This window comes from Coffea arabica, chromosome 2e (assembly GCF_036785885.1).
Source record: "Coffea arabica cultivar ET-39 chromosome 2e, Coffea Arabica ET-39 HiFi, whole genome shotgun sequence".
NCBI lineage: Eukaryota > Viridiplantae > Streptophyta > Magnoliopsida > Gentianales > Rubiaceae > Coffea > Coffea arabica.
Genome location: NC_092313.1, coordinates 19402471 through 19420047, shown reverse-complemented (window position 1 = coordinate 19420047; position 17577 = coordinate 19402471). Strand labels below are relative to the sequence as shown.

General features: G+C 35.2%; 2 protein-coding genes across 2 annotated transcripts; both read right to left on the bottom strand.

Annotated features, from left to right (window-relative positions):
• Nucleotides 1-980: 980 nt before the first annotated feature.
• LOC113731626 (polyadenylate-binding protein 2) lies at nucleotides 981-5672 on the bottom strand. The gene is made up of 6 exons (XM_027256993.2): nucleotides 5515-5672; nucleotides 5246-5348; nucleotides 4176-4246; nucleotides 1843-2034; nucleotides 1438-1565; nucleotides 981-1319 (listed from the first exon to the last, which is right to left on the bottom strand). Exons 1-6 carry the CDS (start codon nucleotides 5560-5562, stop codon nucleotides 1271-1273), a joined length of 591 nt encoding a protein of 196 aa, XP_027112794.1. The 5' UTR covers nucleotides 5563-5672; the 3' UTR covers nucleotides 981-1270.
• A 5368-nt stretch (nucleotides 5673-11040) lies between these two features.
• LOC113731627 (ABC transporter G family member 1-like) lies at nucleotides 11041-16296 on the bottom strand. The gene is made up of 8 exons (XM_027256995.2): nucleotides 15904-16296; nucleotides 14735-14814; nucleotides 13211-13669; nucleotides 12914-13000; nucleotides 12649-12774; nucleotides 12275-12475; nucleotides 12074-12160; nucleotides 11041-11973 (listed from the first exon to the last, which is right to left on the bottom strand). Exons 1-8 carry the CDS (start codon nucleotides 16241-16243, stop codon nucleotides 11281-11283), a joined length of 2073 nt encoding a protein of 690 aa, XP_027112796.1. The 5' UTR covers nucleotides 16244-16296; the 3' UTR covers nucleotides 11041-11280.
• Between the last annotated feature and the right edge of the window lie 1281 nt (nucleotides 16297-17577).

Here is a 17577-nt window from a genome sequence, read left to right as displayed (position 1 = left end):
TTTCTTTTTCCAGAATAATGAAGTACCTACATAAACCCAATTTTTACTATACATTCCGTCAAGTGGAATGCAATTTTTTTAAAAGAAAATTTGTATGCAAATTTTCTTTATTAATAATGCTTAATAGCGAGCTATTTTATTTATATTATCTATAATAAGTCATCTATTAATTTTCTTTTACATCATTCTGTTTCTCTCCTAATGCACATTAGTGTAAAACCAACTAAACTAATTAATGGTTTTAAACACTCAAACTTTCAAAGCTTCCCATTTTCAAGGCTTTTAACTATTACTTAGTGCATAACCAATCAATATAATCCAAAAAGAACTCAAAAATTAATAAACTTGTTTCATGTATAACTAATTTTGGCTTATTCTTTTCTTAAAAATAACAAAAAAAAAATATTAGCAATGGCACACACATGCCGTGTGCCATGAGCACTAGTGTTAATAATGTCGTTTTTACTCATGAGAAGTATCTTGAACCAGCCTGCTATTCACCAATCAAGCATTCGGGCTGCTAAACTGTTGATCACAAAAAATAACGTGCAATTATTGCACATTCATAAGAATATTAAGTAACACCCATATCTCAAAAGATCGTAGTTTGCGGCAGCTAGCTTACAAGGAATAAAAAATAAACATCAACGACCATTAAAGTGAATCCTCTTGCAGCCATTGGAGTTTACATCAACGGCAATAGAAGTATCACAATCTGCTGCTCTCGAACTCAGACGATGTGAGCAAGGTTTTTTGAATAAATAATAATCAAAAAAAGAGGACTCGGTTCCAGGTAAAGACTTGAATTCCCTGCCTAACTGGACAAAGGTATCATCTGCCTCATTCAGATATTCGAGCGTTTAATCGCCTCCAGGCGCGAGAGGAATGGGAGATCTTTTCCTAGCGTAATGTGTTATCCAGACATTATTAGTTCCAAAATCCTTTTTTTAAAAAAAATAAATAAATAAGTGCACATGCAATTGAAAAATGAGAAGGCATTAAAAGGCCTTGCGTAAATCACTCAAACAGCATCAATCCACAGCAGAAGAAACTGTTCCGGTCCATAATTACAATATTAACCAACAATATCCAGAAGGTAAAGCATACAAGTACCACCAAGGACTGACAGATTCTCGACCGATCCTGAAACCACCACTCCACCCCGAAACCGCAATGGGTTCCCTCCAAGCATATTGGATGACACACCACAAGGCAAGACACAGGATTTGCAGAAGAGCGCCCTATCATATGATCTCATGGAAAACCGGATTCAGAAATAAGGGCTGTAACGCATAGGCATTCTGAACCTGGGAACCTTCCTGCAAAACAGATATTTCCAATACCATTGCCCAAGGTAATAACAACATGTGGAATGTCCATTCCAGCAAACACAATTTACAGAAAAAATTACATCGCAGAGAAATCATGGAAGCTCACCCAAATCCATAGGGAGGATATACATAAGGAGCCACATAAGGTGTCCTGCCCCGAAATCCCATATAGGGGCTGGGACGCCGGGGACGAAATTGTTTCATGCCAGGAACATTAGTCCGTTTAGCAGATACCTAATAACATATCCAGAGTTAAAAGAGATAAAACAAGCCTCCAAAATGAATAGGAAAACAAACGGTAAGGCTTCACCATGCAACTAAAGTCATTGCAGGATTCAGGGTCCTTATGCCAAGAGGTTGTTCCTTGAAACAAAACAAGGACAGACGATTGGATCTTGGCTTATGTGTTTGCTTACTTTCATTGCAGGATTCAGATTCCTTATGTCAAGAAGTTGTTTCTTGAAACAAAACAAGCATAGAAGATTGAACCTTGGCTTATGTGTTTGCTTACTTTCAACTGGCGACCATGAAGCTCAGACTCATTGAGAAGGAGAGCCTCTTGAACAGCTTCTGGTTCAAGAAATTCGACATAAGCATATCCCTTTGGTTGGCCAAACTTGTTTGTTCGGATGGTTACTCTATTAACTGTTCCACATGCTTGAAAATGCTGCTGTACCTCCTCTGGGGTACATGAATAATCCACCTACAGAGCAAGTTGATACCACACAGAGAACTACTCAGGAAATAATTACGTGAATTGTGGTTCCATATTTACACCAAAAGACTTAAACTACATAAGAGGTATCTCACCCAAAAAAAGCTACATAAGAGGATTAAAAAATTTTAAAAAAATCCCTTGGCTTGTCAATATCCATCAACAGTTTGATTTACAAAGCAGATTATTTTTCACTTATCCACTGGTAGAAGAAGTTAGGTATCTTAGTACAAGTCACGCTAGCCTCAGGTAATTTTGTCATACAACTTGTCTCAAAAAATGACAACCGTGCAAGAAGTACGTGCAACAAATAACCAAGGGACCAAAGGAAAAAAAAAAAGAAACAAGCCATATGGCAAGCTGAAGGTGCTTCATTTATTTAACAATTTCACTGTCCACAAGAATACAAGTCATATATGCAAGAAATTTATTCATACTCACAAGGTTGACACTAGGTAAAAATCCATATGACAGTGACTGACTAGTTAATATATCCATAAGAAAGTGTAATTACAGCAACTAATTTCCATTGCGGCTTCAATCAGATTAACAAGGAAAGAGAAACAAGTCCTTGACACTGTCTGGCAGAACAATCCGCTATAATACAACAAAATCATGTAGCAGAATATTCACAAATTATGTAACATATAGATCATAACATATAATAACATATGCAACCAGGTTAAATTAGCTGAAAATACAATTAACCACTGGAAATTTTCCTTTCACAATCAGAAATAAGCCCAACTCTGAGGGACCATAGGTCACAGAGACAAAATGCAAGCAATGAAATGCTAAGGATTACTAAATTCTCAGCAAAAGCTCCATAATCATTCCCAAAATTCAAAAAGTAAGCAATAACTCAACCATAGAACCGGAATAAACCTCTCCAACAAAGACTGCTATTAGAAACCAGCACCAGGAGACCTAAAGCTCCCATTGCCCTCGATTGCATTGTATCAATGTTTATCCACTTCAAGGGAACATCTTAACAAACAAAAAGAAAATTTGTAAACATTTCATGCCCCAGGTTCTTGCACAAACTGAAAAAGAAAAACTATAATTGGAATCTAGCCAATCAGGTTTTGAAATTGGAACAATGATTGCTTGTCAACCACTTCAAAAAATATATCAGTCCAAGGCCCTTAAGATAAATCAAATCCGCATGAGATTTTGTTGCTAGTAGGTCGGTCCTTAGGAAAAGCGTATGAGATTTCGTTGTTCTAATCACTGAGACGATATAAAGAAGCCGACACAATTCCACATGAATAACCTAAAGTAACAATGTTAGGTTTCTTCACTGACACAGGAAGGATGAAAATGATCAGTTAAAAGCCATAAATTTCACAGTATGTGACCTTTAATAAACTTAAGCTTACATGAACAGTCATGGACTGTTGGATCCTAAATCCTTGACTCTGGAAAGAAAAAAAATATTGATTCTTTTGGTTTAGACAATTAAGCCATGAAGCATTTTCACACAATCAAGCACCCTACATGATGATTACAAACTAGAAGCTTGAAGCTAATACTCTCATTCCCAGTTTTTCCCCAAAGGGATGAAATCTTGTTCTTAACAGCACAGAAAGTGAGGGAAGGAAACATATATGAAGAAAGATTGTGAGTTCATAGTACTGAGTCTGGAAGACCAAACAAAGACTGAATGATTTGAAAATCTAATTAAATTCATATAAGGACATATTGATTCCAAAATTGAATGAAATTACCCAAAAAAATTCCAACAGCTCCTAAAGTATACATTTAAACACCCATCAACTTCTTATAAAAATCAAATTCATCAAGCAGCATCTTCCAGGAATCTTTGTACAATTTTCACTTATCTTGCATGCATATCCTGATATAATTAGGAGGAAAATAACTAAACATAGACAAAGATAAAACAAAACTTTCACAAGGCAATCATGCCAGCCACAAAACCCATATATCGACACAGAGATATCTATGAATATCAATCACTAAAGCAACACATTATAAAATAAATGAACATTAATTATCGAAAGCAAACAAACTTCAGGGAAGTCAGGTGATTCATGAGTTAATGAGCCATTAATGCGAGTTTAAAAGTACACTTCATCTAATAATTAGTAGCTTATCATAGAGATTCTCACATTGCCAACAAAGACGGATCGAGAATCCACTTCTTCCCTATTTGCTTGACTTGCTGCAGCAGCAGCAGGATCTGATTGCATTTCAAAGAGGAAATAATAATGACAAGGTAGAAAATTTAACAAAAAAAATGCAAATGCTAATCAGTTTTATCATTGTACTTGCCAAGGGGAAGGGCCACATTACATGACATTTCAGAAAGTGAACCAAGATAAGATAAATACTGACAAATGTCCTTAAGATGTAGAAGAATACTAGACTTTCCAACTGGGAAATTGCGAAAAGATCAAACAGAACAGTTAAAAAAATAGAAAATCAGAGATTTGATTGCTCTTTAAACAGATCAAAAGATCCTAAGAGCATATGGAAGAATATCTAATTGCTTGTATTAAATCAAATTCAACCAAAGTTCTCTGCCGTACAGGAAATTTCACAATTGAACTTATCCAACCAGCAACTAAAAAAATGTAAATTGCAGTATGTCCAACAACATATGGAGATGGTAATGACTGTAGTTGTGAAAAGCTGTGAAGCTGTAATGAAACCCAAACCCAAAAAATTTACAATATCAAACAAGACTCAAAATAAGTTGAGCAATTGATTACAAAGTCCATCCAAATAGTGGTCGTCAAATTGCCAATTTCAGTAATTTCTTAAGATTATTCCAAATTCAACAGCTAGAGTACATAAAAAGAAAAACTTTGGCCAATAGAGCAGACCTTGTCCTACATTATAAGCCCACAGATACTCCTAGTTTACACATTCAAACTCCTCAAACTTTCTAATTTAGACCAATCCGTGGATTCGTAGCTCAACGAACAGCAACAAAGAACCCCCAAAAAAAACCGAAAAAAAAAAGAGCCGCAGAAAACACCAATGCACACATTAAGAACAGCTTTTTAGCTACAAAATAGATCCCTTAAAAAATGCCAGATATTGCAATTACCAACAAAGCTCACATCACTATTCACCAAATAACTCTAAAATCCTAATGATCAAATTAACAAGAGCGACAAATAGTAGAAAAAGGCTTTCAAAATATGAATATATGTATCATACGAAAAGGGAAGACCTTGAACGGCGCCCATTTCTTTCTCGACTTTGGCCTGCATTTCCCGGAGAGCTGCCGCTTCGTCTTCCATCTCCTTCAATCTTTTCTTCATGTCGTCCAACTCCTGCGTGATAATAATTTGACACGTACAAAATCATCAGTTTTGATTTTTAGGTCAGTACAAGCAAAAAAGTTAGGGTTTTGAAAAAAAAAAAGATTAATGAAAAAGAAACGAAGTCAATTAATAGCAGAAAAACTTGCAAGCGACAGAGTTAGAAAGAGGAGCGAACCACGAAAGCTCCATCCTCCGCCGCGGCCATCTCCACGTCGCCCTCCATCGCGATCTCTCTCTCTCCCCCGGTTCCTCTCTCGCTCTCCTCTCTCTCTCTCTCACTCAGTATATATACATATAATAAAAAAATCTAAAATATGTGTTCTAAATATTAAAAGGACAAAACAGGACTTACGTTTTGAGTTTACCTTCTTAGCCTGTTTAATATACTTAGTCAGCACTTAACTTTAATAGATTTAAATTTTAATATATTCAAATCGTTTTATAATTAAAAATTAAATATTTAAATTAATTAAATGATACTAAATTTTCTAAACAAAACTTGTTCTCAAAATTAAGAAATAAGTTATTCACTTGTCACTAAATATGATATACATTTAAATATATTAAATTTAATACTTAATAATTCAATAATTTAATAGATTCAGACTGCAGTTTTATCAAACACACGTCACATACCTAACTGATGTGGACACAGAATTCGAGCCGAGTACTCCAGAAGCTTGAGGTGACCTTGGTGGTTCACGAGCGTTAATAGTTTGATTCTTTTTAAATTAAATTTTATGTTTTAGATTTATAAGTTGAGCTTATGTTAGATCATGTTTTCTTTGATTTTTCGGTAGATGAATGATATTAACACTCCTCAAATATGAAGAGTGTGTTTGGATAGAAAATTACTTGAAAAAAACTAATAAAAATATTATAATATCTTTTATAATATGATGTATGTGAAATTAAAAGATAATTAAAAATTATAAAATTAATTAAAAAACTTATTTATAATGCAATCAAAATTTATTCTTTAACTAATAATAGGAGCATATCTAAGCTAGGCTTGAGTTGAATGCCGAGTAGCTTTTTTATTTTTCAGCTTCACTCGTATGCAACAGTTGTGCAATGTCAAATGTCAATAATCAACTTTAAAAGCATTAATTATTCGATTTCTTCTCCTTTGTAAAAGCTTTAAAAAAGGATATTCCTATCATCATACGTTTACAAGCACACGCAATTGGTAAGCATGCATAAATTAGGCTAGTATTTCAGTATTAGCAAATAACATACCAAGCATACAATGAGAAATTGCTTCGATAAGTAACTAGAATTTTACCCGTACCTTAGCACAGTTTTATTTTATATTTATTGTGAATTTATACAAATATGAATAATTTAAATACAAAAATTAACAACAATCATACATGCTCATTCATATTAACTTAAAAAATTAATGTATTCAAAATGTTCAATTATTTACTAATTTTTAAAAATTTTGTTTACATCATTATAATATGATAATATACATCAAATAACGCATCTTATAGTAAAAGTGTGGCAGCCCCACCTTCCCCTAAGGCGAATCAAAGGGGTTAGCGGACTGCCTGCCCAACTCTCGCTAGGACTAACGGGACAGTTTAAAGCGATCTAAAACGTTTCGGAAAGTATAAGAGCGCTTAAACAAGTCAAAATCACAAAATAAAAAAAATGAAAATCGGAGCCGGCCATGAATAGTATCGGCCACGTCAGAATCCGGCCACACATCACGCAAACATACACACCTTGACATTCAACATTTACATACCAAAATGGCATACCAAATTATCCCATAAGTTTATACATGTATGGTTGCAAATTACACTTCAACGATAGGTTGGGTCAAAATGAGTTTAGGGTTTTGTCCAAAAGGAACTATTCAAAAAATATATATACATAAACTCAACTCGGCAATCCATATTCATCGCCTTTCCAAAAGTATTCAATTTCCTGTAAGAAAAACAAACGGAATAGAGTGAGCTTACGCCCAGTGAGATACTATCACTCAAGCAACCAAATTCATATAAGTATAAAGCTTTTCATTTCAAATCATCAAAAGTAAACCAAGAGCACACATTAATAGAGTTGATAAAAGGATACGGACGGCTCTCAAGAGCCCCTTCCCTCGCTTACATTCTTGATCGGATCTCATTGACCCTCCGTCAATGTTTAAGAGTAACCAACCGTAGGCTCCACTTTACTTCCATTCCTTCCACCCAACATACCCCTACCGATCCCGAACTCCAAACAGTAGCAATTTGGTAATACTCGAGTATACCGGAATCAAGAGTCTCACTACTACAAGATTCCATATAACAATCCCCATGGCTCGTCGACCTTCACGACCAAACCCTCGCTGGCTCGATTCAATCGACTACCAATGGGGTTGAGCTCAGTAGTACAGTAAAGGTCGTTGGATACTCGTCCAAACGACACCAACACCAGTTTTTCCATGAACATTTCCAGTATCACAGTGAAACAGTAGACAGTCATAAATAATATCAAAGGAGGTGAGGGCGATCAAGTACACCCTCACTTCAATCAATTTCAATGGACAATTAAGCCTTCAAGGCATCACGTTCACATATAGCAAAGCCACATGGTAAACAAACAAGTGAGTAGTACACTCACTAAGCAAGCAAATGACATTTCATAAACTACCGCCCAAAGAGTGTCTTAGACCACCGTCACGTTCTAAAACATTCAAATAAGCGCAATAAGACTCGATTACAAGTCATAACCAATTCTAAATACTCTCAAAATAAGATTCCATAAGAATATATAAGCATTAGAGTAAACCAGGAAAATCCAGAAATGGAATTAAACTTCAATCCAAAAAACAGTTTTTGACATCATTTTGCGGTTTTGGCATCAATGACACTACGATTATCGGATGGAGGTGTAAGATACACCGTTTCGAAGCTAAGAGATAGGGCTACAATATTACAGAAGGTCACTCAGTCTAGTTCATAGCAAAACTAGGTCAAAAATGCAAGATACTAAACCAAAATCGCAAAAATAGATGAACAAACCACATTCTGGTTAACGAACTATAATTCAGGCTACCTAAGTTCAAATCAAGTGATTCCAAAGCCATCCGAAATCTAAGACATCAGGCTACATTTCCTCAGAAGACCTCAACAACCAAATCAGAAGTATTCCCATCCAAAATAACCAATTACAGAAGCAATTCTCAAGTTCGGGTGAAACCAGAGCAGCAGGGGTATTTTGGTCTTTTCATAGGCTACGTTACTCCGATTGGCCTGAAATTTTGCAGGTATCTCTAAAATATCATTCCCTATAACTTTCATGTTTTAACCCAAGGCCAATTCGGCCTCTAACTATGAGGTACTGTGCCGGGCAGAATGTAAATAATGAAACCCTAACTTTCAATTTTTCTTCCAAAACAGAAATTTTCTGCAATTAACCACTTTTTCCACCTTCTAGTTTCCTTAATTATCATTCCCAATCATCATATATGACCACATAATAAGAATAATATGAAAACAGAAAAATCACCAATAATTATAAAACTTCACCAATTCAACCAAAAATCAAGATATAATCCACAAAATTACATCCTAGACTACCACAAATCATGGATTAAACATCATTAGGTGGAGGAGAGAGGTTCCTTCACAACTCACCTTAGCAACACAAGAGAGAGAGCAACTAGTCACCTTAACTTTCCAAACAACTTCACCAAACACCTCACAAACACTAAGTGAAGAGGTTTTATGGAACAAATGCAAGATCAAATGGTTGATTAGTTGAATTTGAGCAAGATGGAGGCAAGAATTTGAAGAGCTTTTCCCTTTCTCTTTGCTTGAAGTGGCCGGCCAAGGTGAGGAGAAAAATGGTGATTTTTTGGTAATTTTTTGATTTATTTGGTCAATTGGTAAGAAAATGAATAGTGGTCATAAAGTACAACCAACCATATGGTGACACTTGTCACCCTATTTAATGCATACATATCTCTTTGTTTCCTCTCACACCAATCCACTTGGTAATCTCTAATTATCTCATAACACCCGGTAAATTAAACACAGTATCCAAATCTTAACCTAGTTGGCCATATTTTTTCCGAACTTTTCGCACTAGCGGGTCCCACGTCCGATATACGCTCTTAATTTCTCCAAAAACTAACCGATACTAGAAAAATCATCGAAAAACTATATTTACTCATAAAAATTATCGGAAAAATTTTCCTAATAAAGAAAATGCAGAAAACATGCCATTAAAGAGAATAAAACCTAGAAAATGAGAAAATTACGGGTTCTCACAAAAAGCTTGGTAGATATTCTTTTTTTATATATAAATATTCTTTTAGATAATTAAAATTTTTATAATGACCACAAATCTAAAACTATATATTCACATTTAATTAAGTAGAAAAGATCCAGCAATCCGATTTTTTCATCAATAAATATTTAGTTTCCAACAATATTGATAAAATATGTCAGTGTAACAGTTAATTCTCTGTTTTGCACTAAGTTAATTCAAAATTAAGGAAAGAGATGATGAACAATTTGAATACTAATCAATAATATGGTGGTGAAAGGAAGTAATTTATGGAATATGTAAGATTTTAATAATTGTGATTTGAAAAAAGTTTTACAATAGTTGTATGTAATAATTTGATAGAATGCAGATATTATTAAGATAAGATTAGTTACTTTTAAAATTATTTTAGATATCATTAAGATAGTATTAGTTATTTTTTAAAGTTATTTTAAAATTAGGAATAATTTTTGAACATATAATATAACAGTCAATATGGGTAAAACCCAAATGACTTATAACCCTTTAATTCTCTTCAATTAGATATGCCACACAGGAGTGAAAAACAACTCTAATTAAAATATCTACTTTCATATATATATATATATATATCTATATATATTAGCATTAGTATTGTGTTTTTCAAGCATTAGCATAGTCTAATTAATCGTGTGTCAAGATTAGATGAATATTGTTGTATGTAGATAGAATTTATTTTATTTGGGGAGGTCTATGAATAATTTTAGCCTTGTTTGTTTGGCATGATTTTTTTTTCTAACTTTTGGCCTTTTTTCTTAGGGGAGGTATGTCAATAATTTTGGCCTTGAATGTTTGGCCATGTTTTTAAAAAAAAACTTTAAATATGTTTTTCAATCACATTTTTATTTCACCATACGTACATTTATCTATAAAAATGCTACAGCGAAAATTTTCAACGTGCACCTCAGAAAACAAGTATCTAGTATTCATTTGGTACTATTAAGAAACATAATTTTTAATTAATTTTTTTACCTTTCAAACTATTTTTTTTATCTCACATACATCATATTCTAAAAAGTGCTACAGTAATTTTTTTCAAATAATTTTTTGCTTGCATCATAAACATATTTTCCAATCCACCTTTTTATATTTTCAACAACATTTTTATCTCACATATATGATATCATAAAAAATACTATATGCTATAGTAATTATTTTAAATAATACTCTATGCAAACACACATAATCTCCTACCCAGACACTCTCATTAGTTTCTTATTTGGGTTGAAAAGTGGAATGGGGTGGATGACCAATTTATGTATTGAGTTGCATTTAAATGCTTATGATTAACAAAAAAAAAAAGTTCTTAAACTGTTCTCATCCCTACCAAGTTATGTGTATCAAATGAAGGAAGTGAGACTCCAACACATGGGTGGTTCAATTTATGTGCGAAAAGTCACGTGAAATGTTACTATTCTGATAAAATATAGAGCATCTTTTTTCGGGACATGATACAACTAACTGTACTCATATAGATACCAACGGAAACAAGGTAGCACAAGGCAATAATTGAGCATGCCTCTGCTATTTCATGGACTCATTATCGTGGTACAAATTCTGCTCAGTTGCTACTTTATCCTACAGATGGCATCTAGCTAGATCTGGCTAAGAGGGATTTCATTGATTCGTGCGCCATTCACTGTAGAAGCTCCGCCGGATCATTTGCTGACATTACTTGCCTGGCCTTCTGTGGTTGAACAGACGTCAATGCTCTTAAAACAGGCCTAACCTTTTCACCAACCTTGACAATAAGCCAGAAGAGCGAGCGATATACAACAACCATTCCAAACAAAATGGCAACGTCCACCCACTTGGAGTACGTCATTTCAACTTGCCAAGTATTTCGCAAGATGCTTTCACCGCTGAGCGTTGGAAGGTTTTCCCCAGGACGGTAAAAGGTTCGGCCTTCGAACTCACTCTTGTATAGACCTTGATATGCATACTTGTGGAAGGCAATGTAGTAGAGTGGGTATTTCCAGAATGGTGCTGGCAAATCGGTTGGATAGCGGAAGAACCCGCCGCTTAGAATCATCAGGCCTTGGATTCCGGCACCAACTATGATTCCCATGAGGAAATTAGGGACAACGCTTGCAACAATCATCATCAGGCTCTCAACCAACATCATGGAAACGAAGAGAATGGTACAGAAATAAATAAAATGTTCAAATCCTTCTCCAGGTCCAACTCCTTTCTCAAGTCCAGCAAGATAATAAGCGATCGATCCTGGAATCAGCGAAACTAGTAGCAAGTATGGCAGTGCAGACACAATGTTGCCAATAACAAAAGCACTCGAATCATAGTGGCCATTCAATCTTTCTCGTTGAAACACCTGTTAAGTTATTGGTTGTGGAAGTCAATATGCCTTTCTCAGAGTAATTATAATATTTGTATGTTGATCTTTGATTTTCTAGACAATAAGTGTATTATACCTTCATTTCCTCTACGAATGAAGGGAATCCACCTATAGCCATGAAAGTTAGGAATGAAGCCACAAACATGAGCATTGAACCTCTTGCCTGAAATAATAGCGAAAATTATTTAGGCTTAATTGACTGGATAGAAAGAACCTGCATTACTGTTGTTTTCCATTGTGGCTTTAAATTTTAATGGCATAATTCCTAATGTCATACCTGAATGGAATTATAGCTTTTGCCGCTGCCAACATCGTAATAGATGGTTCCGATCCCAAGAGCCATTACGGTGTAGACTACCAGGCGCATCCAGTAATATCCAAGATCTCTAAACATGTTTACGGATGATCTTCTTGTCAGAACGCTGCATTGACTGATGAAGTTGGCATTGTCTCTCCTTTTCTCTAGTTCTTCCCCATTCTGCAGGTACGTGATAAATGCTTATTACAACTAATTACTTACACGAAACAAGTTTTGAGTTTGATTGGAGGCCTTCGACATGTTATGTGTTACTTGTGAAATTTTGAAAAGACTACAACGAAAAGGAAAAAGAAAGAAGAAGAAAGAGAGATTAAAAGTGAATGCGTCCTCACATTACTGCATATTTCATCAACCTGCCTCTGAACTTCTTGGTAGTTAATGGATGATTTATAGGACTCAATAAGAATGCTGATGACTTCCTCCGTTCGCATCTTTCCAGTTGAGCCCTCTTCGATATCCTGTCAAGACCATCCAAATTAAACCCTTAGCTTCGTAAGTCAAATTAATTAAGGAAGAATTAAACATGGATTCAAGGACATTACATATTCCATAAACTAAAAGAAGATAAAGAATTCATTGTCTTTATATTTGACATACCTCATCAAAGTCGGTGTTTATAGTCTTCAGGAAGTGATCAGATGGATTTTGGAGAGTTGGGCAGGGAAAACCATTCGATGCAAAAAACTGCAGCAAGAGAAAGCTTGGAAGATTAATCATTCCTAGTTGGTTATACCTCAAAGATAATCTGCAATTACTATTTCTCTGCATTTGGTTCTCTGTCGGAATTGTAACTGGAATTGTATCTTACAAGCATGTTTGTAAACATATTTGAGCTCCACTTCCGATAATCCCAACCTCATGAAAACGAAAATATATGGGTATAATCTCACTCACCCCATTGGCTGCATTCGTTGGGCCAAAATATATAGTTCTCCCCGAAGACAATAGACAGACGTTCTGAAATAGGCTGAAAACTTCAGCACTCGGCTGATGAATGGATGCTAAAATGGTCTTTCCTGCCCGCTGTCTTGCAATTCTGCTCATAACGTAATATGAAGCGGCACTGTCAAGTCCGCTCGTTGGTTCATCAAGGAAGAGAAGCTTTGGGCGAGTCAGGATCTCGATGCAAATGCTGAGTCTCCTCTTTTGTCCACCGCTAAGTCCCTTTTGCCCCCATCCTCCGACTCTCGTGTTCATTGCATCTTGCAACCCCATCTCTCTTATGGTCATTTCAGCTCTCTCTTTTTTCTCCGACTTGGGCATGGAATTTGGCAGCTGAAGTTGAGCAGAATAGTACACAGCCTCTATTACAGTTAAGGTGGCAATCAATGCGTCATCTTGAGTCACATAGGCCTGATTTTACCAAAAATTTGAGAAGAAATAAACTTGATCAGTCTTAAACTCTTAATCTTACCTTGCGAGTACTTTTCTTGATAATATAGTTCAAAATTTGCAAACTAGTCGACTGGTAGCTTGATTTTTTTTTCCCCTCTTTAAAAGTTAATCTTTCTTAAATTGACGGTGTAAAGAGGTTGTTGTAAGGAGAGAATTACAGTGCTGCGTAAAAGGCTTGTGTTATATATGCATCCAAATTAACAAGCTAAATTAATATATGTACACTTCAGGTTAAGAAGGTTTAATCATTTTCCTCTCTATCATCGTTAATTAGCTTTTGTCCAAGTATTTTTAACCAAGAATAAATGGTCAAAGTTTAATTAGCCTTTTTTTTTTTTTAACCTTGGCTTTAGCCGAGTCTTGTAAATGCTACTTAATAATTTGTTGTCTCATCTGTTGTTTTGGATGCTTTCTTCAACTTTAGGGTGTAGTAGGTTTCTTTTCTCCTGACCTTTCGCATTGGCTAATACTCAATTAATACTCTAATTGACTCGTACGTAGAATCTAAGGTCATGTGTTTAACAACTATTTTGACTAACTTATACAAGTAATAAATAATTTGAGCTGCGGGGAAGCGTAGGGTTGGGTGGCTAAGCTTGACAATTAATACTTAATTAAGAGTCCAATTGACTTCTAGAGTCCAAGTTCATGCATTTAACAACTGCTTTGACCAATTTGTACCAGTAATAATGGGTTGAACTGTAAATAGCAAGTTATACCTCAAATCCTTCCACTTTAAAAAAAAAAAAAAAAATCAAATCGGGACATTTATCATTTGGCAGGTGTAACTGTTACACGAGTTCTTTGGAGGGTGGCTAATGCCAAAAAGTATCCATCATTAACGATGATGCCATTGTGATCTCAGAAAAAAAAAAAGAAAAAAAGACAATGACGCTATTATACATCATCATGGGCAGAAAACCAACAAAAAAAGGGTACGCTAAAATTGTGTGGCTCTGAGTTGAGTTCAACAAACATCGGACTACAATGACCAGGTAAAAATCAGAGAATGGAAAATCTTACAGAAGTTCCGTAGGCCAGTGCTTGTCTACGACCATTGATCAAGATATCACCACTCTGCCCTGTGTTCGAGTCCAGCCTTCCTATACTCGCAGAAATTGTACAACTTCATGGGATTAAACACAAGTTGATTTTCAAGACCAACAACTTGATCATCATAACATAAAAACAATTGACCTTGAACTGTTTTTTAAGTTCTTATGTATAAAAATTGAATTTTCAACGTTTAAAGTTCGCCGGATACGCGCGTTTATATTTGATGATTAAACGCAACAGCAATCTCGCCCCGTACATCATCGCTGTCATCCGCCGGGTACTAGGTTGGGACAACATTTCATTTCATTTGAATGTCTATTGAGAGGAGTTGTCATGGTGCCATTGGCTTTCTCATCCCACCAGCCTTTTTCACAATCGATGTAAGATAAATTCAATGCATTGTCACGGTGTCACCTTTGGTCACCATATTTAGTAGGCGTAATCGCGACAAAGTGTGAAGATGCCAAATTAGGGAACCGATCATTGATGTGACGTGTTTATTCTGTGATTCTTGTGCTTTCGTCCCCCTAATTGATTTTTCAAGTCACGGATCAATATGTTAATGTAACTCATATGGTTGATTTTCTAAAGCAGACGCAAAACCAGACACAAGGTTAAAAGAACTCGGGACAAAAAGATGATTAGTTGTTAGGAATGAAGGAAAGAAAAAATGGAAGCGAAATCCCTCGGATTTTATCGTGTGAATATTTGGTATTGCATGAAAGCTTTGGGAGTAGTTCACTGTGTCGAGAAAACGAACGGTGTCTTGCTCAGAAAAATCAGGCAGGGTGTTTTTTTTTGCTCCGACACATAACGTCTAACTCCTCCAGGAAGAGTGTTGGGAGAGATTCAGGAAGAGTGTGCCCAGATCGGGCAGGGAAGTGCAACTGCCCCCCCGATATCATGCAAATCCATTTTTTTATACCACGAGAATGTGGATTTGCTTGAAAAGTGCCTCCATATATTCACGTTAATAATGAATTTAAATTGTCTTCCAGAGCAAAACTCCCCGTAATTTATACAATATAATGGTGTTGGATTGGATCCATGTTTGTATGCGCAGAGAGGAATACCCTGCAGAGTTGAAGATTGCAGTAACAGAGAGAATAATTTGAGACGATTTATATATGTAGTACCTGCTAATGCATCAAGAAGTGTTGATTTGCCGCAGCCAGAAGGACCCATAATGGCTAAAAGTTCACCGGGACGGGCATAGCCCGTCAGCCCTTGAAGGATGCACCTGCTACCTTTTTTCCCATTGGAGACCGTGACCCATAAGTCCTTCCAAGTCAGAAAAACCCCTCTCCTGCTGGAATGGGTTTGGTCTGTAAGGCCGTGATTTCCTTCTCCTTGGTTTTGCATTTCCCTAAAACTCGTCTTAACTTCTGATGGGGATGGGTTTTCGATTTCTAAAACACTATGACTCGGCTCATGGTTGTCATCTGGAGGTGGGGTGGTGCAATTATTGGAAGCCATGCTCGAAAGAAGAAAAATGGCGGAATCAGTTTGCTTGGAATGCTGCAAAATACGTACTGCCGCAAGTGATACTTATAGACTTCAGGAGGAGCGCCACGGATCTTCTGTCTCACACTCTGTGTCACTCTCTGTCTCATTTTTTATTATATTGCTATTTCTCCTGCATAAGTATCATGTTTTAGTTTTTTTTTTTTTTTTTGTTTTCTAAAGATCCAATAACTATTAATTGAGAAATACACAAAATTTATCAAACTCAAAATATCAAAATGCATAAAAAAAAATGAGATTTTTTTATGTATTTTCTGTTGTATTTTTTAATTTTCTATTATATATATTTTTTGAAGCCGTTGTATTTATTTTTTATTCAATTAATAGTTATTGGATCATTAGGAAGCAAAAAAGAATTAAAATATGATATTTATGCAGGAGAAATAGCAATATAATAAAAAAGGGACAGAGAGTGACACATGGTGCGGAACAGAAGATTCGCTGCGCTTCAGGAGTCATGCACAAAATCACACATCTTCTCAGCATTGATTGGCCGTAGAAGAGGAATAGTCTACCTCATTTTTTAACTCAGAGAAGGAAAATGGAGATTAAATCAAATTTAAATGACAATATATAGTATTAGACTAAAAGTTGACAAAAACTAAAAGAATGAAAAAACTACTTTTTAAAACAAAAAATAAGCTTAGTATATTACGTCTTTTTAAAAAAGGAATTTGGTATCTATGTTTATTTTAGTATTATTTATTCTTTTTGTTTGACTCAAATTATAATAAATTGAACAAAGCATATATAAAAGTGAATACTAATCGCTAGAAAAAAATTTTATGGATATAAACTAAATTTAAACTTTATTTAGCATTTTTCAGTTTGATAATTTTATACTGTTGATATGATAGAGAATATGTATATTTTTTAAAAATGAAAGAAAATAATATTAAGTTATAGATAATTTCATGAATAAACGAGCAATAACATCGTTGCACTCACTTTTTTTTTTTTTTTTTGTATTTTTAACTTTAACCAGTGTTCATGAGGGATAAAGTGTATATATTTAAAATTAAAGGGGGGCGTAAAATGTGACTGCCCCCTGAGTTCCAAGGCGGGGTTGGGGGGGGGGGAAGTGTTATTAGTCCATCCTATTCTATGCGTAAGCTTTTCTAATACGTACCCAACCTATTCTAGTGCTGTAAATGTAGCTTGCTGAGTGTAATGTTGCTTAATACGTGTCGACCGTTGTAACTTTGTGTGTTAATAGTATCCTGACAGTGCTTAATTTGTGTAATTTATTGAATTAATTCCAGTTGAATGTTATTGTGGTGTTATTT